Raw genomic sequence first — 24,303 nt, forward strand, 5'->3', positions numbered from 1 at the left:
CAGGGAGTTGCCATAATACAAATTTTGAATTATGTCATAACTGCAGCTACTTTTGAATATACATACATAATATTACAACAATAATTCATTGTGGAGCTGTCCTATAAATATGTCCTCCCCCATACATTCAACACATACACTTCACTCATTTTATTGTTTGTCATTGCAACACTTCTTCTTTTAATCACTTCAATCACCGCAGAATGGATAAGGGCAAGGCACCAATGACCCCCGGCTACGAAAAACGCCTAAAAAAACAACAAGAGAGAAGACAACCGGAGCTATTGTTGGGAGGAATGCGCAACAACCAAAACAACCAACAACCTGCAGCAGCTCCTAAAAGCAAACCACCACTGGTCGTGCAAGAAAAGCGTCGCCCACCACTGGGACGGATGGCCATGAATCAGCATCCAGGGGGGGCTCCAATGAGCCTGAAAGAGGAGATCTTACAGGAGAAACGTCGCCAGGCCGAAGAGCACGCTCGAGAGCTGGCCCAGATGAAATTCAACAAGTCTTTCCGCAAGTTTACTACTAGGAGAATCAGAAAGGGCAAAGATTGGGTGCCGACGTATGAGGAGGTATTAGACGAGTCGGAACGTTATCCTGAAGTTCAACAACTTTATTTTGACAGACTTCGTCGGTTGGGTATCCCATTTTCTGATGCTCGCTACAATCGATACATGGTTGGAATTATGAAAGAATGTGATGCACTGCAGAAGAAACTTGATGCACGTGAAGAAGCTGAATTTTGGGAAGTGTGGGGAGATGTGCCAAATTTTCTTTATGATTGCAATGAAAAGCATACCTCTGTGGCCGCTGATGCTGAAGATGATGATGAAGATTATGATTCCGACTATTATGTCGACATAACTCAGGATTGAGAATATTAAGGACTTCGAACTTATGTCATGCTCTCATTTAATGAAATGTAATTTTATTTGCATTTTTTATTTCTGCAAATCGGAATGATATGAGCAATATCTATTTATATTAACCTAAACAAAAATATTCATATTACCGAAAAAACCACATATTTTAGTGCTTGTTTTTTATTGTTGTTAATCCAAGCATTACATAAACTGAGGGATGTGTAATTTAAAGGAAACACAAGCATTATAGAAAATTAAAAGAAACACAAGCACTGCATAAAATTAAAGGAAACACAAGCATTACATAAAGTGAAAATAAAATTACATTTGATTAGAAATCTCCCCACTCCTTGTATCTTTAAAATATTTGAAATGACAAGTCTCTGTACTTCTTGTATCTTTTTCAGTCAAACTTGTAATGCAGTAGAACAGTAGCTGCAATTTAAAGGGCTGAGTAGACTACTCATAATTAAAGTTTGATATGACAAGTCCTTGCCGTTTGATATGTTATTGAAGGATGCAGTGTCTTGTGAAGCTGGTCAAAATAACCTACTGTTGATCATGTGAACCTCTGCATTATGACAGTAATGTTGATCATGTGAACCTCTGCATTATGATTTTGTTAGTGTGTAGTGTATTTATAGAGTTATAGTATGATAACGTGGCCTATGTATTTTTAATGCAGCCTTTGTTTTTTTGTGTCATGCAGCTTTTCATTGTGCAGTGTGTTGTCAAGCTCTTCATTGTGCAGTGTGTGGTCAAGCTTTGCTTTATATCATGCAGGAGTATTTGCACTATTCACTACTGATGATCATGTGAAAGTTGCTATTATTCTGTACATTTGATCAATTGGATTGTAACTGCATTATTATCGTAGCACAATGATATGCCTATAAATAGGTTCACATATTAGGTTGTCAATGCACACACAACCATAGAGGGCGCATATAATATAGTGTAAATAATGAATTACACACCAGGTGATTTGTTTGTTGCCATGGGTAGAAAATGGTGGTGTGATTCAGAGTTTACGTACTCTTTAAACCCAAATTTACGTTACTCCCCTGAGTCAATTACTACCATGTTGCATGAGTGGGAGTGGCGTGTGCGTACGCTTGAAGTGTGCAGGGAACGTTGTGCACTAGCTGACCTTTCAATTCCCAAGCAAAGGGCTCGTACCATGCCTCGAGAAACGCCACAGGAGATGGAGGCCGCCCTCTTCAGAGCGAGAGAAGAGGAGAATCGCATGAATCTGCGACTGCAGCGTCAGAGTCTATACGATGATGCTAGGATGTTTCGCGAAGAAGGGGACTGGTTTAAAGAACAACAATACCTTGTATTGGTCACCAGCCCTGATTACTATTCTGATAGCTACATGTCTGATGACGAGTAATTGGTTTGTAGAAACGTCATCATTGTTTCCTGCTTTGAAGTTGAAGTTGTATTACTAGTTTTTTATTGTCTTTTATTAATAAACTTTGTTGTATTTCGTCAAAAGCACAACAAACACACAACATGAAAAGAAAACACAAACACACAACAAACATAAAACATGAAGAAGATAAGAAATAACATCAATTTTCGTCATCCCATCTAGATCCCTGTCCCCTCATGGTCTTCTTCATCTTCTTTAGTTTCTCAGCATGCTTAGTCTCCATGTTTGTAACTTCCACCGCCTGTGACCATTTCAGGTCACTAATTTCGTTTGAAAGCTTGCTAATCACCTCGGCAGCACGGTTTGAGGGCTGAAATTCGAACTTGTTGGAATGATGATATGATGGCTCAGAGATTTTACTGCTGCGGTTCTCGAACTGTAAGTCAAGTTTTGGAATTTACATCATATGTGTACATTGTTTGTGCTTAAAACTGTCAAATATTTTATTGCAGGCAAATAGCTGTTATTATTTCAAATGGATTGATGATGAGACTTTGGAGGACGATGTTATAATTACTCGATTGAATAATGAGCGTCTACATCTACAGGATACTCTTCACGCTTATGAGACAAGGGTGCAAGAACTCGAGAATGCAATTATGCTGGAGAGAAGCAGGAAGATGCATAAGGCAATGACTTCCGTAGTAGGATTACTTTGTTTACTGATCGCATTGTTTGTGGCTTTTCTCGTGATTTAAATGTTATGTTGTTAAATCTGTCGCAATTTGGTTTCAAGCACTTGTAATGACATATTTTCAAGTTAATGTCACGGATTTAATTGTTGTACATGTATCTATCGTCCTTCATGATCTACTCATTTTAGCAGTAAATATTGTTGTATAGAATTTACTTTGTCATTTCGAAACTGTAAATATGAGTTGTCTTCTCAGCACTCTAAACAAAATAGAGACAACACTCCAAAATAAGACTGCAAAGATAACATCACTGCAGCGGGGAGTTGTCATTTCAAACTTTAAAAGATACAGTACAACACACATAATGTGAAATCTGTCAGGCTTATTACTATACACATGTGAACCATGTCTTCCATCATAACACGCATGCCAATAGAAAGCATGCATTTAATCTCAATCAAAGCATGCAATAAATGAAAACATACTTCAAAATACAGTTGGATTTGAATTTTTGCCTAACAATAATTCATTGCCGAGCTGGCTTATAAATAGGTCCTCTAGTCTGCCTTCTACACATACATTGAACTCAGTTTTCAACTACGAAAATACAGTTGGATTTCAAAATACAGTTGGATTTCAACTACGAAAATACATCGAAAACAATATTTCATTCATCACTTCAACTGCACCAAGATGGAAAAGGGTAAAAGGCCAATGTCCCCCGGCTATGAAAAACGCCTGGAACAGCAACAACACAGGAGACAACAACCGGAGCTATTGTTGGGAGGGATGCGCAGCAACCAAAACAACCAACGACCTACACTAGCTCCTAAAAGCAAACCACCACAGACCTTGACGATCAAGCGGGATCATGCGTACTATTTGCAACGCAAGTTTGGTACTAGGAGAGCCCGAAACGGCAAAGATTGGGTGCCGACAGAGCAGGAGGTTGAGGACGAGGGGAGACATTTTCCTGAAGTTGATAAACTTCAGGATGACAAACTTCGTCGCTTGGGTAGCATATTTTCTGATGCTCGCTACAATCGATACATGGCTGAAATTAAGCAAGAATGCGATGCATTGCACGCTCAGCTTGATGCACGTGATGAAGCTGATTATTGGGCAATTTGGGGAGATGTTGACGCTGAGGACGATGAAGATGATGATGAAGAATATGGTTCCGACTATATTGTGGACATCACCAAGGATTGAGAACACTAAGGACTTACAATTCTCATTTTAATGAAATATTTAACGGTGTATCCGGCTAGTAACTAAGGACTTATGCATAATATTTATTTAAATGCTTATTAGACTTTTTAATTTATTTAAATGCATAATATTTAATCAGAATCTATTTACTGTGGAATCATGTGAAAGTTTATCTCCTGCTCGGTATGTTTTACTTGTAAATTTGATGTGAAATAAAGTTTTAGAGCCATGCCAAACCACACCTCTGTGCAAAAGATTTGTGAGCAGATATTAAATGACGATTTTGGATTAACATTAAATAAACAACTTAATGGATACGTACTGACTATTTAGAGAAACAACTTAGAGATTACACATCGGGCTGAGTATTGTACAATGGACATTTCCGGCTGCGTCTGGTGTGGCCCTCTTGCTTGCATCGACCACATTTGGAGCCTGTACGGGAACTATCCATCTCCGTTCGTATTCTCACGGACTGGCCCCTTTGTCCTCGGTTTTTCCTTTTCTTTCTCAATGCCTCGTTCGGTACAACAGTTCCAAACATTCTCCATTCCACTGGTAAGTCAATATCCCAATAACCAGTTGCTGGTAATGGATAAATCATTGGCTCCCACAATTTTAACAAAGTGGAGTTGTAGTGGAATGGGCCAATCCATTGTTTCCAGTTTATGGCATTATGGTTGCAACCAGCAATCAAATGTGAACACGGCAGGCGGTGGCATTCCCATTTCCCGCAAGTACATGTACCATTAGTTATGTCAACCACCTGTGTGTTCCCTCCCTTATTCACCCCTTTCACCCTGTACCTTTGTGTCTTAACGGAGAACAAGCCAGTTCCTCGGTTAAACGTTTCCACCCTGTGCCCGTTCGCCTTGGTTGAAATCTTCTCCAACTTATTTCTCGTCCTCAGACAAAGTTCGTGACCTTCGCTCATGCTCTCCTGCACTGCGTTCCTCTCCTTGTTGACCGTCCTAACAGTTTTATAAAACAGGAACTCAAGCATCGCGGCCACCGGTAGAAAGCGAGCCACACGCACGTTGCCATTAAAGCTCTCCGTGATGTTTGTGGTGGCCTGACCGTAACGAGCGTGGCCTTTGTCATGAGAAATTGTCCATAGGGCCGGATTTATGGCCCTCAGCCACCTAAAGGCGTCTTCCGAAATATCCCCAATCTTTTTCATGTAGGCGTCGTGTTTTCTTATCTGCATGTGGCGTATTGCCGGCGAGCCACATGTACATTTTAAGCTCAATTCCTGGGTATTTCTTGGAGAAGTTGCTCCTCACATGGTGGAGGCAGAATCTGTGAACTCCGAAAGGCGGGGTGAAACCATTGTTTTCGTCATTCATCGCAGCGAGGATCCCCGTGGCACGGTCAGAAATAATGCAAACGCCACGTCTATCTCGGCATACATGCTTCCGTAAAAGACGTAGAAACCAAGACCAGTTGTCCGTGCTCTCCTCATCAACCAAGGCAAAGCAGATGGGATATTGATGGTTGTTAGAGTCTACTCCCACCGCTACCAGCAATTTCCCATTATACTTTCCCTTAAGGAAAGTACCATCAATGGAAATAACTGGCCGTGCATACTGCCAACCATCAATCATTGCTTTCAAGCACCAAAATGCCCGAACGAATGTTGATGTACCCCTATCGGTGTGATGTGGAACCACATTAACCACGACCACGCTTCCTGGATTTGTACTGGCCATGACGTTAAGGAACCGAGGGAGCTCGTTATAGGTTGTTCGCCAGTTACCATAAGTGCTCTCCATGCCGGCCATCTTCCCCCTCCATGCTTTCATGTAACTTATCAAATGGTGGTATTCATCATTAACCATTGTTATGACGTTGCTCACCTTCAACTGAGGGGTTTGGGCCACCTGTACAAAGAAAAAAGCACTAAAATTAACATGCAAATACAAAATTAAAATAGTTAGGCTTATAATCATATAAGGGGTTGTACGACTTACGTAGGGAGCAACCAAACATCCAATCATTTTTGCAGAAATCTTTCGGTGGTCCTGCGTCGGCCTATCTAGGAGGCATGTGTGCTGCTCTGGACAATTTGTTATTTGAAAAAGCCCGTGGGTCTTCTTCTTCGCCGCCCTTAGCTTCCAGTTGCAGTCTCGAACCACACACTTTACTTTGTAGACGGACGTGCTGCTTTTCTCCACGAAGAAGTTCCGATCTGTTTTTATATGTGCCTCTTTGACAGCAGAAATAAGTATATCTTTGCTAGCAAATAGAGCTCCCTCGTTTAAATCATCAGCGGCCGGATCAAAAGCAAGTGACACAAGTGGGTCCCTATTTGAAACTACGACAGGCTCGTAATCTTGGCTTGTAAACCAGGGAGCTCTAGGCTCATGCATAGTCACTGCCTGTGTTTGCATACTCGTGTTGCCTTCTAGGGCTTCGTCTGAATCAGCCTCCGAAAAATCTTCTGATTCAGCAGCCTCCTCCTGTGACAAGTTCCAATCCGAATCGTCACTGCTGCTTATGGCTCTTTCCGAGCCATACTCTTCATCTTCGTCTTCGTACTCAAGTGCAAGAGTCATAACTGCACCTTTGTTCGGCATTTCACGAGGTGGTGATGGCTGTCTTCCACTCAAATCGTCCTCGTCTACAACCTCTTCAACAACAAAACGACCTGTATTACTAGAGCCGCCACCACCCCCGTATGTGTAGCCACCCTCGAAGAAGCTACTTGACCACCCTTGCATGCTTCCGTAGTCGCTTTGGCCATAGTTCCCCCCATAATCCCCTCCAAAACTCCCGCCGTAGTTTCCACCATAATTTGCATACTCTCCTCCTGTAGCGATTTGTCCGGATTGTTGTGTAAATGGCCCTCCGTACTGTTGGCTCGGCTGAGCAATACTCTCAGCCTCAATAAACAATGCTACGTCTCCCCCCAAGTGAAATCTCGTGGGTATACTTAACATTCTACTAACATCGTCGTCTGATTTAATAGACTTAACAAAAAACCCAGTAACGAGGTTAGCAACCCCGATTCTTGGATACTTGACAGTAAGCTTGACATCCCAATGATGCCTACTAATATGCATCAACTGGAAGACAATATCTCGTAATTCTTCATACGAGGTGCCCAATTTCACAAACATCATTTCTTTCGGATCTAGGGAGTAGAGAATATCGTTATCTTGTTTGATGATTTCACCTCCCCAAAAGAAATTAACGTTTACGTATCCGTCCATCTTTGATTTTGAAGTGTGTGTTTTTTTATGATTTTCGTGTTGTGCTAGGATTTTCTCACAAGGTAGATTGACAATGTGAGGGATAGTATGTGAGGGATAGTTTGAAGTGTTTGTTTTTCTGATGGTTTTGGTTTTGGTGCATAATGAAGAACACAAAATGCAGCTTATAAGGACACAATTCAAAAGAAAATACTGTGCTTCAATAGTGGATGCATTTGCTTTCTCCACTTAATTGATTTGCAGAATCGTCCTCTCACCAAAAAAGTTATTCTTTCAGCAGTAAAAACAGGCATGAATAGTTGATGCATTTGATTTTTCCAATTAATGGATTTGCAGAATCGTCCTCTCACCAAAAAAGTCATCTTTCAGCAGTGAAAGCAGGCTTCAATAGTTGATGCAGATTGCTTTCTTCACTTAATGGATTTGCAGAAAATTGTCCTCTCAGCAAAAAAGTGAATATTTGAGCAGTAATAACAGGCATGCTGATTGAATTCTTGAATTATTTGAATGAAGTTTGCAGCTTTGTCCAGTGTTAAATCAATGCTTGGATGTGACCATACAATCAAAATTATTTGCACATCCTTCAAAAAATATTTCTCTGCATCACATTTCAATATTACTTAAATACAACTTTAAATATTAGGTAAATAATTAATAAACTTTAAATATTAGGTAAATAAAAAATATTAGGTAAATAAAAAAAATATTTGCGAATTAAATTAAGTGTGGGTCGCCCCTGCTGCGGGCGACCGTGTGCGGGCGAATCCCACCAACAGGGGTCGCCCTTGGCAGGGGCGACCCTGCCTGCACCAACCACCAACACAGGTCGCCCTTGCCAGGGGCGACCTTCACTCTCCAAGATTTCCTTCAGGGGTCGCCCGACTTTGAATGAATTAGGCTAGTTAGTTTTGAAAAGTTGAACGTAGGTTGGTTAGTTTTGAAAACTTTACGTTTAAACTGGTTATAAACGTAAGGGAGCCATCTCCCTTCGTTATTCTATAAAACTAAATCACATTTCAACGTAATTTTATACAACTTTCGCAATTACTCCCTCCGTCCCCGTCGATTTTGCTTTTCGAAAGTAAAATTGACCTTTGATTAAACATTACAAATTATCTATATATTATTTATGAAATCTGAAAATTACATATTAAAATAGACAAAATACATTATCTAATGATATAAATTTTATTATTTTTTTTAATTATCTAATACATGTGAATTTCAGTCAAAATATAGTCAATTTGACTGATCACAAGTCAAAATGGACATGTAAAAGGGGACGGAAGAAATACTAGCTATATCGCCCGTATTTAATATGAAAAATCTTAAAATTATCCTAAATTATTCTATAAAAAGAAAATTCTAATATCTAGAAAATTTATGTTTACGAATATATTTTAAAGTTATTTCAGTATTGACATCATAAATTTCAAAAAAAAAAGCATTAACATCATAAAAAAATAATAAATTATTTTAAAAATTAATTATCCGTTTCTCTTTAAATATGTTCTTTTTTATTATTAAGAAAATATATTAATATCATAAACCATTCTGATAGAGTGAACTATAGTTTTTTTTTAAAAATATATGACACTATATAAAAAATATATGTGAGAAAATAGTAATACTTTGCTACCTAATTTCCAAAAAAATTATTTAAATTTATCAAAAATTTGTAATATTTTGCTTAACAAATATATAATATTCTTTATGTAGGGATTTTTTGAAAATTACACATTTATTCCTTAAAAATAAATTCATGTTATTATAACAAAAAGATTTGGTACTACAAAAACTTTTAATTAGGATGTGAAACATAAAAAAGAAATTATTTTATTTAATATTGATATTTCTATTAATAAAATACAGAATATATTATAAATATAATAAAAATAAATAATTCACCAATAACTTTTTAATCCTAATTAGGCAACTACATGCTATATACAGGAGAGTAGCACCCATCTATACTATATTATAATAAGTCAACATGGGTATAATTTGTAGTCCAAGATTTTAGTTATATTTTTTGGTTTGGTACTCTCCTTTTGGTACTACAAGTCTACAAATGTGGAGTATATTAGTATTATATTGTTAAACAGTTTCAAATCCTAAAAACACTCATAACAATCCATTATTATATAATATTTTATTAAAAAATTATAATGATGTTATAAATAAAATTATAAATATACAATTTTGAATATCTTCTTTTAACAAAAACCTTAATATAACTCTTTTTAACTTTAACGTGTTCTATCTCAATATAAACACGAACCATTATATAACCCTTTCCAACTCTAATCTTAAAAGTTATTGTTGTCAAAAAATCAAAATTACAAAATTATGTTGAAATTCGATTGATTTACTAAATCAAAGGTATTACACGATCGACTATGTTTGGAAAAGATTTGAATTTTCTGTTTTTTTAATTTTTAAATCTACATTACTAAATTCGGATTAAATGTACTAAAATCCTGTGTGTGTGTGTGTGTATTAGGGTTTGTCAATTTTCAAGTAATCGGGTGAAAATATAGTCAGTTGAATAATATAATTTAATTAAAATTCAATCCGTTAATACCAAAATACTAATAAAATGATGTTAAAATTTAAATTATAAATAATAAATTACGAACTATATACCCGCCCGTGCTTGGCACGGGTTAGAGGCTAGTATCTATTATAGGAGAACAGGTCTTGTTCCTGAGCAAATTAATTCTAAATAAAAAGACAGTATTGCCCTCCCGAGCCTAAGTCTCTCCCGTTGTTTGCATATTGATTCTAGGGATGGCAACGGGTCGGATCGGGTCGGGTTTCTTGAGATCCAGACCCGATCCATTTTATTTCGGGTCGGGTCGGATTCGGGTCCGGGTCCGAAAAATGATGATCCAGATCCGATCCGTCGGGTTTTTTCGGGTTTCGGTTCGGGTTCGGGTCTAATTCGGGTATTTTAAAAAAAATGAAATACAAATTAAAAATTATATATCTATAAAAAATGTGATTATGGATTATTTTTTTTAACTTTAGAAATATAAAAAAGGGAATTACAGGCTTCATTTATTACAATAAACACGTGAAACATGTTAACTCGATTGTATATAATCATTTAACCTATCATTTATATTTAATTATTTTTATTGTATATAGATTTTTTAATGCACAATAATTAAGTAAAATAAAATATTGATGAAATAAATATAAATTCTATATTGCAAATATAAAATTAAGTGAAATGTTAATATTCATACCTAATAATTCATAATATTTCAATATATATACTTTACATTCAACATATATATATATATATAAAAAAAAAATATTTTGTATCGGGTTTTTATCGGGTTTTGGGTTCCGATCGGGTTTAAATCGGGTTTCGGGTTTCGGGTCGGGACTCGGTTCGGAATACCTGAGATCCAGATCCAGATCCAAACTTCTTCGGGTCCAAAAATAAGATCCAGATCCGGATCCAAATCCAAAAAAATCGGGTTCGGGTAGACCCAATCGGATCGGAACGAGTCGGGTATCCATCGGGTCGGGTATCAATTTGATTCGAGTTAAAGTGATGATAATACCCCTTCAAGTATCCCTCGTCTGGTCCAGACCTAACGATGTTATGCTTTGTTTCTCGCCTCTCTTACTTGGTCTGTTTCAGATGCCTTATGTCAGGCAGGAAGAGGTATACTCGGTGCCCACCTTTTTGCTCATCGACGCTCCCTTCAATCCCTTGGTAAGCGAGGTGGAGAGGGCAGAGCTACCCAGCGCATCCATAGATTTGTCTCTGTAGAATCAGGTATGTCGCCGCCACGTGTTCGATGAAGTCTCTGGATCATTTGATTTTAATTTTCCGTACTCTCCTCACCTTGGCATTTCATGTAATCAGAATTTTGTCCTTCTTGTGTTTATCAATGTTATTCTCTGTGATCTCGTTCGGAATTTTCATTCTATTTGTTTTTTTATAGCATTTGCTTTATAATGTAAGCTACCCTATTTGCTTTAGGGCGGCACAAAATTAAATAAGTTGTGCCTATGGTGAAGACAAAGATCTGATGACATGAAAGTATGTGACCAAAATTCTCCTAATCAACGCATAGGTATACAGGTGGTCCGTTGGAACCTTGGCTTGCCTTTACTCCTTGACAACTTTAATATAACATACAATTATATGGATTTTCAATTTACAAATTGTTGAGTTACGTAGTGAAGAAATTGTATCCTGGCATATGCATGATTCTTAGTGCCTAGAGGTTTCTCAGCTGTATGATCTTCTTTTAGCGATTAGATTGCAGCTTTTATTTGGATAGATTTTCAAAATACTCCCTGAAAAATGACTATACTATTTGCCACTGGTTCACTGAATGAGATATGATAGGTCTGTGATGTGGCGTTTATCGCCAACTACTTATGTGAGGTTCAGTAAGATACCAGATGCTTTCCCTGTAGATAATTATTTTATATGCATTCTTGTGAAAATATAGCATTCAAGAAAAATTTCCTTGCTGTGTTCGACTTCTTTGATGTTAACTTTTCTTTTTGGGTTGCAGAAGTGGTGAAAGCTCTGTTTGAGCATCATGATTCTTGCCATTTTGCTTATATATTTGTAAGTTCTATACCCTATCCTGAATATGTCTTGTTTGGGGTTACTCTTGTCATGAAAACCAGTAGAATCTCATTAGCTTTAAGCTAGCTATTTATTTACCCGTAATATAAATCTTGTAAATATTTTAGTTGTAACACCTGAGGACATGGTATTTTGCAATATAACTTCTGAAACTAGACACATTACCTATGACAAGTCAAGATATCACCAACTTACAGCTGCAGGTTTGCCAATGGTTGAAGTAGTTCCCATTAGTTTCTGTATTATAGGCACATGAATTCAAATTTTCTTATATAGCATATGTGGACTGTGGTCATGAGACTTTTTATCTACAAACCACAACACCAATTCAGTCCTTCCTTATTCACTTTCTCTATTTTTTTTGTGCTTCAGAGTTCAGATCACATTTCTTTGTATTAGATCTCTTTTGTGGTTTTATATTTTTGTTCTATGTTTTACTTGGTGCAGATTGGTCGTTATATTGCTAAGTTATTATATTATAACTTTATGTTTGTCCGATGGATATATTCTGCAGAAGATTTGTATAGATTATATAAAAAACATTGTGTACTCGATCGAATGCGTAAATTTGTTACTATATCATAGATGATGGCAATTCTTATGATTGATGATATTACCCTGCAGATCAAAATAACTTTAAACTTTATAAGTTATATATTTATTTTATATATTAGTTGTACCTGTAATTAGTCTCTTACGTGGTGAACACGATTTCTTACTGTCTGAGCAGGCAATACCCAACTTTAGTCCTATTCTGAAAGGCGAAATATAGTCTTATACGTGTTTTAAGTTAGGGTTTATTTTGTGGAAGGAAAGGTTAGTGAGAAAGGTTAACATTGGTTCCAGACTTAATTTAGTGTTGCAGATATGTGGAACATCTCTGTCGTGCTAATATTGGTAAAATATTAAAAAATTAATATATACTTTTGTCAAATTTCTTATCAAGACTTGCTCCAATTATTAGCACTCAAAAGTACCAATATAATCAATAAGACTATTATTATATGTAGATGCTTTCGTCTATTTTGTGAGGGTGTGACAAGCTGACACCCATCCCACTCCGATGGAGAGGCAATAAAAGTCTTTTTAGCACCTCATTGGAGTTGCTTTGATAAACTATTCATGTTTACTGCCTAAAGATCTTAGGTAAATTTATTGATAATTTGATGGAGAGGCTCTTTATAATTTTTGATAATTGTAAGACCCTCTGTCACCTCCACGACAGTTTAGACTTTAGGCATAACCATGTGGAGTTGATAAGATTCAGCTTTTGTCAAAGAAAAAATGCCAGTAATGCGTAGTTAAGAGAAGTTAAACTAGCAGTCTGAGTGCCATGATTAGGATTTAGAATTTTAGATACTTATTTGTGGTCTGCCAAGCCAAAGGTGGGAAGGATTCCACATAAAAATTTCAAAGAAAAAGAGAAGACGAGTGGTGGTGTATCTGATTGCTGCTGTTTGGGTCCCTGAGAGTTGTTTGTTTATTAGGATGCTCAGACTAGGCATGTGAGCATCTTGGACATGTCAGCCTGCCTTCATTCTTCTAATCTTTCTTTCCCTGGAGCTATTCTCTTCTCTTTATGATTATGCTCTTTTGCATTCCTCTTTTCATTTCTTTAATTCAAACCAAACAAACGTCTATGTTTAAAGTATATTTACTTTATGCAAACTTTAATGATATTTTTCTTTTCTCACATAGCTTTGGATTGACATATTACTTGATCCCGTGTACATATTAAAAAGTGGAGCTACTTTCGAATTGTGTAATATAAGAAAGATGCAAAAATATAATACTAAGTCAAGATAACATGATAATAGTATTGTTTATTAGTCTGTATATGGGAACATAATGTGGGAACAATTTTTCTTTATCAGTGTTTCATCGTATCTGTGTGGTTGTGTTGTATTTTCTTTCCCTTTAATTCTGTGGAGTTTGGTTTAGAGCAGAGGATGACTAAACTGTGTATGTACCAGATTTAAAATTCATAATGAATGCACAGATTTTGTGTTGCGAGTTATTTTTCTAAACCATTCTACTGCTATTCCTCCGGATAGTAGCCATGACAATAGATAAGGTACAAGGAGAGTTTTATAATATCCATCGTTCATCCTGTATATTGAAAACTGGTTATCCACTCCGTGTCCATATTGACATCTTGTCAAGCGGCGGGGTATATGAATGTAATGGATCTGTAAAGCCTTGTTTTGGGAGTTTCCCGAGTTGAGATAAATAGTCAAGTCAAGTTCAATGTTTTTATTAGCCCCTGTTCAGTGTTGAGGAGTAGACTTTGGGACATTATGAAGCCGCTGCGATTTGATGTTTTAGCTTTAGACTTTTCAGTTTTATTGACATAATACAATGAACTCTTATGCGAAAACAGAACGGGGGGGGGGGGGGGGGGAGAATTAGGGGTCAGCTTATGTAACTGATATTGTTTTACCTCGCTATTTAATTATTTTTGCAAAGATACATTTTTAAGCAGTTAATCTAAACATGTTTGCTAGACCTTTACCAATTAATCATTATAACCGGATGTTAAAAATTTTTGGATTTTTAAATTTTATTTATAACATACACATTTAAAATGTTAATTTAAACTATCCAGTTAAAGCGCTTAATAATTTCCATATATAAGTTAAATGACATAAAAATTAGAAAATGAAATGAATGAAGTATTTGCTAATTAGAAGTTATATGGCCCAGAAAATCAGTTATGTTAATTTGCTTATAAGTGCCATGATATTATCTTGTTTAATTGGTTTATGTTAAGAGGATATTATCTCGTTTAATAGGTTTTTGATAACAAATTGATGCTATAACCAGTATATATGTGCAAAACTATTACTACATAGGATTGCAATCATTTCCATATAAATTTTGCTTCCCCTTTTTCGGTTTATATATTTTATATAAAAAGTGTCCTTGTGACTGAAGTGTATACCTAAAGTTAAAATGCTTATAAATCTCGAAATTTGTATATATGAACGTTATTAGCTGGAATAGAAGCGTAAATATAAACAAACATCAGAAACAACTATAGCATCTCGCTTGACCTCTACGCTATGTGTCTAGTGGCCACATCATTTTGTTTGCAAAGTTGGTATATCGGTTATTAAGTAAATATCTAATTAGGTGCCAAAGCTCACAAGTCACAATGATATTTTTTTCAGCAGGTAAATGGAGCAACCTCTTGGGAAAAGTGTTATCTTTCTCTGGTGGTTACAGTTTTATCTCATAAGGGCTGCCTAATGTTTCCAAGCTGGTATGTGTAGGAACAATCGGACCTTGGCCCTGCGTTTTATGATATTAATTGAAAGTTCGAACAGAATATTAACCTTAATCGCTACGGCGCAAGCGATTCAAATCCACGTCTTCTACTGTATTCCTTGATTCTCCTTGGACGAAATGTGGCCTTCGATCTCCCAAGGTGTGCCTCTCCTTAAAGCTCCGAAAACCCAAAACCCTAGCTGTCTCCTTGAGAAAAACGTCTGCCTCTCTCAAACTCTAGGATGAATTCGTTTTGGTGTGTCTTTCAGCTTTAGGAGAACGAGAATATATATAGGCTACAGTAGGGATCATGGACCATTAGGTCAGGCCTTCTAATGACATTCCGGGCCAGGCCCAATGTCATTAAATATTAATTCAATCCACTAAAGAATTAATATTTGCACTACCTTTTCCTAATTCCGTAAATTAATTATTTAATTCGGCTCCCATATTAATTGCTTATAAATTCCTCATGTTTAAGATATTGCATGTCCATTAATTAAATTAATTTCTGACAATTAATTTAATCAATATCTTTTATCCTTGATCATCCACTCAACCTTATAATTATGCAAGAACAAATCTGCCTGCAGGACTAAAGCATAATTATCTTTATGAGTTTTCAAGAGGACATCATCACCCGAATATATTTTTCGGACACGGTTTCCTTCTATAGTCAATATCCCACTCTGTATATAATGTCATTGCTCAATACATAAATTCGTAATTTAAAATAAATTACTTAACTTATGAGTCAAGGCATGTGCATTAAATACAAGTGTCAATCACTATATCCGAGTAAAGAACTTAAGCATTAATAACATCATAGAATCTTAGTTCTTTAATGTCAGAATTAAAGAAACAATTATTCTATTATTTTGATCCCGTTCAATATACACAAAGTATATAAGTATTATTCAATAGTCAAGATAAACTATTTCCAAATAATACTTCAGTCGTTCCAATGGTTTGTCTAACACCATTTAGACTGTGAACCTTTATTATATTATATAAGGAACTCGACAATCTAATCTTCTGCTATCCCATTTGATACTAGATTGTCTACAATATATAATATACAGACATTGTGAAAACATGCATTCAAGATTCTCAAATAATTGTTATATACTTCAAACGAATATTTCAGTATAACCCTAACAATCTCCCACTTATACTCAAGATATTCTTTGAGTATATCAGTGTTTATTACAAGCAATCCACTACCAACTATAATAACTATGTGACCAAGTATCAGACTCCTATCGCTTCCACGTGCTCCTGAAAAGCCTTAGCTGGTAAGCTCTTCGTGAAAGGATCTGCTCGGTTATCCTTCGATGCTGTGTCAGCCACAATGATATCTCCTCGCTTAACGAACTGTCGTATGAGGTGATACTTACGCTCTATGTGTTTCGCTGCCTTATGGGCCCGTGGTTCCTTGGTATTCGCCATAACACCAGTGTTATCACAATAAATCGTGATTTGCTGTGGTTGATTAGGAACCACATCCAAATCCAGCAGGAAGTTTCGGAACCATATAGCCTCTTTGGCTGCCACATATTCGGCTTCCATGGTTGAGTCTGCGATGCATTTCTGCTTCACACTCCTCCATATTACGGCTCCACCTCCCAAAGTAAAAACACATCCCAAGGTGGACTTTCTCTTATCCTTACCCGTCTGGAAATCCGAATCAGTATATCCCAGAGGCAATAAATCAGAGGACTTGTAAACCAACATATACTCCTTAATCCTTCGCAGGTACTTGAGTATTGCTTTTACAGCACTTCAATGTTCCTGTCCTGGGTTTGACTGGTATCTGCTAACCATGCCCACAGCAAAGCAGATATCAGGCCTCGTACATAACATTGCATACATTAGGCTCCCACATGCCGAAGCATAAGGAACTGCCTTCATGTTCTCTATCTCCTTAGGTGTCGAAGGACACTGCCTCTTTGATAGAGTAACTCCATGTCTGAAGGGTAAATTACCCTTCTTGGAGTCCTGCATGTTAAAACGAGCTAATACGTCATATATGTAGGGCTCCTGAGATAAAGCCAACATCCTTTTCTTGCGATCCCTTATAAGTTTGATCCCAAGGATGTATGCTGCTTCACCTAAGTCCTTCATTTCAAATTGTTTGAACAACCATGCCTTTATTGAAGACAACATCTTAACAATGTTTCCAATGAGTAAAATGTCATCAACATAAAGCACTAGAAAAACCACTGCATTTCCCTCACATCTCTTATACACGCATGCTTCGCTTGGACATTGATCAAATCCATACGACTGGACTGCCTGATCAAAGTGAATGTTCCAATACCTAGAAGCTTGTTTAAGTCCATAAATAGACCTCTTCAGCTTACACACAAGATGCTCTTGGCCTTGTTTAATGAATCCCTCTGGTTGCTGCATATAGATGGTTTCCTCAAGATTTCCATTAAGGAAAGCTGTCTTGACATCCATTTGCCAAATCTCATTATCGAGATGAGCTGCTAAGGATAAAAGAATACCGATTGACTTAAGCATGACTACTGGCGAAAAGGTTTCCTCATAATCGATACCTTCTTTCTGAGTATACCCTTTCGCAACAAGTCTTGCTTTCCAGGCTTTCACCTTTTTGTCTGATCCCCTCTTTTTCTTGTAGACCCACTTACATCCAATAGGTTTTACACCTTTGGGTGGTTCCACGAGCTCCCAGACCTGATTAGAATACATTGATTCCATCTCAGAATCCATTGCCTTTTGCCAAATACTTGCATCTTTGTCTTGTATTGCCTCTTCGTATGTCCGGGGATCATCATCATGTTCACCAGAGACCAAGTCCGAAGACTCTCCCAAAAACATGAATCTGTCGGGCTGTCGAATAACCCTCCCACTACAACGAGGAACTGGTGCGGTATTAGTGACCGGTTGCACAGTCTGCTGTGGTTGTTCTACTTGTACTACAGGTTCATTATTCGCCCCTCCCACTAGTTCCTCTAAAACGATACCACTCTTGGGTTTGTGATTCATTATATAGTCTACCTCTAAGAATCTTGCATTGGTGCTGTAAAGCATAATGTAACGTAAAAGTAATTACGATAACTCAACACAACAAAAGACAGGAAACAATACGTAAGTATAATACAGGAATCTACAGGTTGGAGATTCGATACGAACAGACAAAGACAATCAAGATATCTGAGACGAGCATCCGTCCACTGCAAGAAGTTCATTAACATGTTCAAGCCTCAGTGAAGAATAAAAGTTCAATGTGTTTCTGCTATCAAGATTGCCTGAAGATCAAGTATCAAAGACCAGAAGATTCCAGTATATTTAATTTGATTATTTATAATCAAATTTATCGAAACAACACCTAACCCGGAATGACTGATCAAGTATATTATCAAGCAAAGGATTCAAAGAATTATTTCAGTTCGAGTCGTTCGTGAACCAGACCAGTGCACAGGACGTCAGGACATACGAAAGTATTCAATGGATTCGATCAACGAATTAATTGATCAAGTCAATCGAGCTGCTCCAGAATGAATTGCCAAAGGAACTTATCAATTAGAGATATATATATATATATATATATATATATATATATATATATTAATTGTGGATTATTTGAATTTAAATAATTCAAGTAATTAATTAAACACAATTAATTATATATATATATGTATATTTAATTCCTGCTAAATGGGAAGTCTTATGAAATTGTCTAAGTATTCATCACAAGGGAAGCATCAACACTGTTGAAGCGCAAACTTTGACTAAGTCAAAGTTTGCGCCTCAACCTCCCTTAAACACTTAGAATTTTCTAAGTACACAGTGCATACACTGTCCCTCTCCTTAAGCGCAACTATTGACTTTTGGTCAAAGTTGGCGCCACACATACAAGGGCAAATACAAGCGCAACTTCACTCAATATATTCTAAGTTGTTTACACAGTGAAGAGTAGAGGAAGGCGCAAAGTTTGACCACCAAAGGCGCAACAATTGACCGAAACACTTAGAATATTTCTAAGTGATTTCCTACAGGGGAACACTGTACTGGCGCCACATTTGACTCACTAAAGGCGTAAGTTTTGACCCTAGTTGTTCCAAGCGCAACTTTGGTCATTTGAAGTTAGTTTATTTCTGGACGTTTTTAATTTAACTACGGTTAAATCGAATCCGTCCAGGACGAACTCAAATCGTCCAGGACGAACTCGTTAACCATGGTTAGTTGTTGGAAAGCCTATAAATAGAGGTTGATGTTTTCATTTGAAAACAACTACACACTTTGTAAGTGCACACATTATACACATTCTCGAGAGTTAAATTAAAATATCATTTTTATCGAGAGTTTGTAATAGAGTGATTGTAGTCTCTGCAGCCGACACTTGTGTTGGAATTTGTAGCACCCGAGGATTATTTCTAATACAAAGAATATTCCCTGACTTGCTGGAGTTATTTATTTACGATTGATTTAACATGGACTAAAACAAGATTATCCGCAATTAATTTAAATCGAAGAAATTGGTACGACGTATTCAACCCCCCCTTCTACGTCTAATTGGACCTAACAATTGGTATCAGAGCTTGGCTGATCGATATACAGATCTGAGATTCGTAACCAATCTGAAAAGCTAGCTGTCCGTACAATCGTAATTTTATCTGATAACAATGTCGACACACAAGTTAGGAATCAAAGTACCTCCATTTGACAAGGATGACTACAACAACTGAAAGATGAAGATGTTGCTGTACATCAGAGTTGCTAATCCCATGTACATTGGGATTCTGGAAAATGGTCCGTTTTTGCCTATGAAGATTATTCCTGAATCTGTTGAAAATGGTGTTCGTATTCCACAGAAGTCTGTTCCCAAAGAGAAAAGCGAATACACTGAGACTGATAAGGAGTATATTGCACATGACCATAATTTGCAACTCATAATTGTTGAATCAATGACCAAGACTATGACACATCTGATACTAAGTCTGAAAACTTCAAAGCAGATGTGGGACACTATAGAGGCATTGATGGAGGGATCTGAAGAAGTCAGGGAAAACAGATACGATATGCTAATTGCCAGATATGAAGCATTTCAGGCAATACCTGGAGAGAACATTTCTCAAATCTATGAAAGGTTCATGTTGTTATTGAATGAACTCACCCTGCATGGAAAGACTTATCCACAGAAAGAGATTAACAGAAAGTTCTCATTTGTGATGCCACCCCATCTAGTTGTAAAGACAGAGACCATCCGGGAAAGAAGCGACTTCAGAACTATGACTTTGGAAAAGCTGTTTGGAAAACTGAAGACGTTTGAGATGGAACTTGAACAAAGAAAGATCATATATGGTGGTGGATCAACAGAATCCAAGAGTATGGCCTTACAGAAGACCACTGCACTTATTGCTGATCAACCATACTTTGGTTATCAACAATTAGTTGAATATGGTATCAATGATCACACTGTTGCTCAGAGTGATTGTTCATCCATCAAAGCTGACTATCCTTCTACCAATACTGAGATTGTAGAAGCTGAAATTGATGAAGTTTCTGGAGAACCGGAGGATGAGTTCTACACTCAGGAAGAGCTGGAGCAGCTGGAAGATAAGTCAATGGCTTATATGGCTGCAAGGTTCAAGCATATCAAGTTCAGGAAGAACCCCCGGTACAAGAAAGCTTCAGGGAACAAGTTTCAGGGTAAAGGAGGATATTCAGGGTCAGGGTCTAAGAGTACTGGCAGTTACAAACCAAACATGTATGACAAGAGCAAGGTTAGATGCTACAACTGCAATGACTTAGGGCACTTTGCAACAGAGTGCAGGAAACCCAAAGCGGCTCCTGTCAAAGAAAGAAGCAACTCATATGATAAGAAGAATTCTTATGAGGATCTGAAGAAAGAGAATGAGAAGCTAAAAGCTAAGTTGGAAGCAATGGTGGCCAAGCATAAAGGAAGGGCTTACATTGCTGAGGGAAAAAGCTGGGATGACACAGATTCTGATGATGAACCTGTCCAGAGCAATTATGCATTTGCATTAATGGCTGACACTGTCGAGGAATCTCCATCTCAGGTATCTCCTGAAATTTCTGTTGATGACATGACTACTGCTGATTATAAAAAGACTATAAATGAACTAGGTCAAGAGATGTATAACTTGCACACTAGTTTATTAGCTTCAGAATCAGATAACTGTAGTCTTTCTCTAAAGATAGCTAAACTTGAAGAAAGAGTAGATGAATTAGCTTTATAGAAACTCATGCACACTAACCTTAAAGATAGAATTGAATATCTAGAGAATAAGGAGAAGTGTAATGCAGAAATTGAGGAATCCCTTAGGTCTCAGATTGCTGACCTAGAAACTAAGCTTAGGGCCTATCAGAATTCTGCTTTTCTACAGAAAGAGATCTTGGATAGTCAAAGGGTTGATAAGAAGGTTGCTATTGGCCTTGACTATAGTTCTTTGTAAAGTGCTAAAAGAAAGAAGAGAAAAGAGAATGAAGGCATATTTGTTTCAGCAGGAACTGAGAATGCTCCTGAAGGAACAAATGTACCTAAAATTCTGAAGAACACCAAGACCCCTATCTTTAGAAAGGCACAAACAGAACCTCTGATAGAAGAAGACCTTGTCATCAAGGAAGAGTTGAAAAATGAGGAAGTTGTTAAGCCTCAAGTAAAACAGGAATCACATGATGTACCTTCTAATTCCCAAGTCAGAGATGACTCAGATAAAACTGAATTAGGAAGTACTAGTTCCAACAAAAAGAAGAACAACAGGAATGGCAAGTTAGATCCTAAGAACACCAATTCTAGGAATTCTAATGCTAGAAAGGTTTGTAATAATTGCAATTCTACTAATCATCTTACTCATGCATGTAAAGTGATTAAAGTAGATAATTCTGTTTCTAGCATGCCTAATACTGTTAACATGAATGCTGTTCATTTGCCATGTGGTAGAGTAGGTTGCATGCTATGTGCTATGAATATGATGTCTGCATGTTTTACCATGTTGAATGCATCTTTTTCTGCACCATCTGCCATGAATATGAATATGCCTGCACCTTCTGTTGCCCCTGTGGCAAAGACTGCTAGTCCTTCTAAAAAGAAGGAAACTCCCAACTCCAAGTCTAAAAGCACTTCTGCTAAGACTAAAAAGGAGAAGAGTCCAGTCACCCCTGAACAAGCACATGTTAAACCAGTTTCTGTTGATAATCCTGTTTCTACTAAACCACCTGGACCCAAGAACGTCTGGGTACCAAAGAAAGTTTAATCCATTTGTGAATGCAGGGCACAGGAAGGAAAAGTAAAGTTGTGTGGGTTCTTGATAGTGGTTGTTCAAGACACATGACTGGAGAAAAGTCCCTGCTCACAGATGTGGTGATGAGAACCGGCCCAATTGTAATCTTTGGAGATGACAGCAAATGATTTACAACGGGATATGGTAAGCTGAAAGTTGGAAATGTCATCATTGAAGATATCTCTCTGGTGGAAGGACTCAAGCACAACTTACTGAGTATCAGTCAGTTCTGTGACAAAGGATACGACGTAATCTTTCAGAAGGAAGTTTGCTTAATCCAGAACCGGAAGAACAAGGATCTTACACTCCGTGGTGTAAGAAAATCAAGTTTGTTTATAACCGACATAGACACAGCAAGTAAGGGGGAGGTCAAGTGTTTCTACAGCAAGGCCTCTGCTGATGATAGTTGGTTATGGCATCGGAAGCTCTCACACTTGAACTTTAAGACTATGAACTCTTTAGTCAAAAGAGAACTTGTGAGAGGACTGCCACAGAAAGAATTCTGTCAAGAAGGACTCTGTGATGCATGTGAAAAAGGAAAGTCAAAGAAAGCATCACACAGGAGCAAAGGCATGACTGACATTGGTTCACCCCTTCAACTGATTCATATGGATCTGTTTGGACCAGTCAACATTCCTTCTATATCAATGAAAAGATATGCTTTTGTGATCGTCGATGACTACTCAAAATACACATGGGTATTATTCTTACATTCAAAGGATGAAGCAGCACTCGTCATCATTGATCATATTAAGAAGATTGAAAAGGAAGCAAATCTGCCAGTAAGGGCAATCAGATCATATAATGGAACAGAATTTCGCAATGCTGTTCTTAATGACTTCTGTACTGATAAGGGCATCTCTCGTCAGTATTCAGCTCCAAGGACTCCACAACAAAATGGTGTCGTAGAAAGGAAGAACAGAACCTTGATTGAAGCAGCAAGGACTATGATTAGTCAATCAAGACTTCCAATCTATTTCTGGGCTGAAGCTGTAAGAACTGCTTGATACACTCAAAATCGTACCCTGATTAAAAAGGATTTGGATAAGACTCCTTATGAAGTAATGGCCAACAGAAAACCATCACTGAGTTACTTTCATGTGTTTGGTGCAAAATGCTTTGTGTTAAATGAAGAGCATCTGGGAAAGTTTGACGACAAGCTGATTGAAAGCATCAATGTAAGATTTGATGATACCAAACTCCCAAGTCTCCAAAAGGAAAATGAATCTGATTCTCTGGAGTTTGAGAATTTAGAAGACATCTATTTAGGAGAAGATCAACCTGAAGCTGATATAAGGGAACCTAATACAAATGAAGGAAATGCTGATCCTGAACCATCTGGAGAAAGTATTGGCAACAATACAAATGATCATCATGGTCACAGTGGTCAAAGTGGAGGATCATCAAATAGAATTTACATCAGCTCAGGGGGAGTAAGTCAAAGTGGATCCACTAGTCATCACACTCAACACAACTATGATTTTGGTGAATCATCAAAATTGAATCTGCCAAGACAAAGGGTATGGAGTAGAGACCATCCTGTTGAACAAATCATTGGTGATCCAGACACAGGAGTGCAGACTAGAAGGGCAACTTAGAATGAATGCAACTTTGCTGGATTCTTGTCTCAGACAGAACCAAAGAAAGTTGAAGAGGCTCTAAGTGATCCAGATTGGGTATCTGCAATGCAGGAAGAACTCAATCAATTCGAAAGGCAGAAAGTTTGGAAGCTAGTGCCAAGACCTAAAGGAAAATCTATAGTTGGCACTAGATGGGTT

At 37.3% G+C, this 24,303-nt stretch overlaps 2 protein-coding genes across 6 annotated transcripts; one reads left to right on the forward strand and one right to left on the reverse strand.

Moving 5' to 3' along the window:
* Positions 1–5,293: 5,293 nt before the first annotated feature.
* Positions 5,294–7,363, reverse strand: LOC135147788 (uncharacterized). Its single transcript, XM_064081346.1, has 2 exons — positions 6,122–7,363; positions 5,294–6,031 (listed from the first exon to the last, which is right to left on the reverse strand). The coding sequence occupies exons 1-2, from the start codon at positions 7,361–7,363 to the stop codon at positions 5,294–5,296; spliced, it is 1,980 nt and encodes a 659-aa protein (XP_063937416.1).
* Positions 7,364–10,951: 3,588 nt separating this feature from the next.
* Positions 10,952–21,486, forward strand: LOC135152446 (uncharacterized). 5 transcript variants are annotated; one of them, XM_064092766.1, is made up of 4 exons: positions 10,952–11,156; positions 11,364–11,465; positions 11,908–11,963; positions 15,155–21,486. In XM_064092766.1, exon 4 carries the CDS (start codon positions 19,970–19,972, stop codon positions 21,479–21,481), a length of 1,512 nt encoding a protein of 503 aa, XP_063948836.1. In that variant the 5' UTR covers positions 10,952–11,156; positions 11,364–11,465; positions 11,908–11,963; positions 15,155–19,969; the 3' UTR covers positions 21,482–21,486. The 5 variants fall into 5 exon arrangements, with proteins under 5 accessions (XP_063948836.1, XP_063948840.1, XP_063948834.1 ...); XM_064092770.1 differs by having other exon boundaries at positions 11,364–11,457; XM_064092764.1 differs by lacking the exon at positions 11,364–11,465.
* Positions 21,487–24,303: the final 2,817 nt, after the last annotated feature.

Source organism: Daucus carota, chromosome 1 (genome assembly GCF_001625215.2).
Source record: "Daucus carota subsp. sativus chromosome 1, DH1 v3.0, whole genome shotgun sequence".
Lineage (NCBI taxonomy): Eukaryota > Viridiplantae > Streptophyta > Magnoliopsida > Apiales > Apiaceae > Daucus > Daucus carota.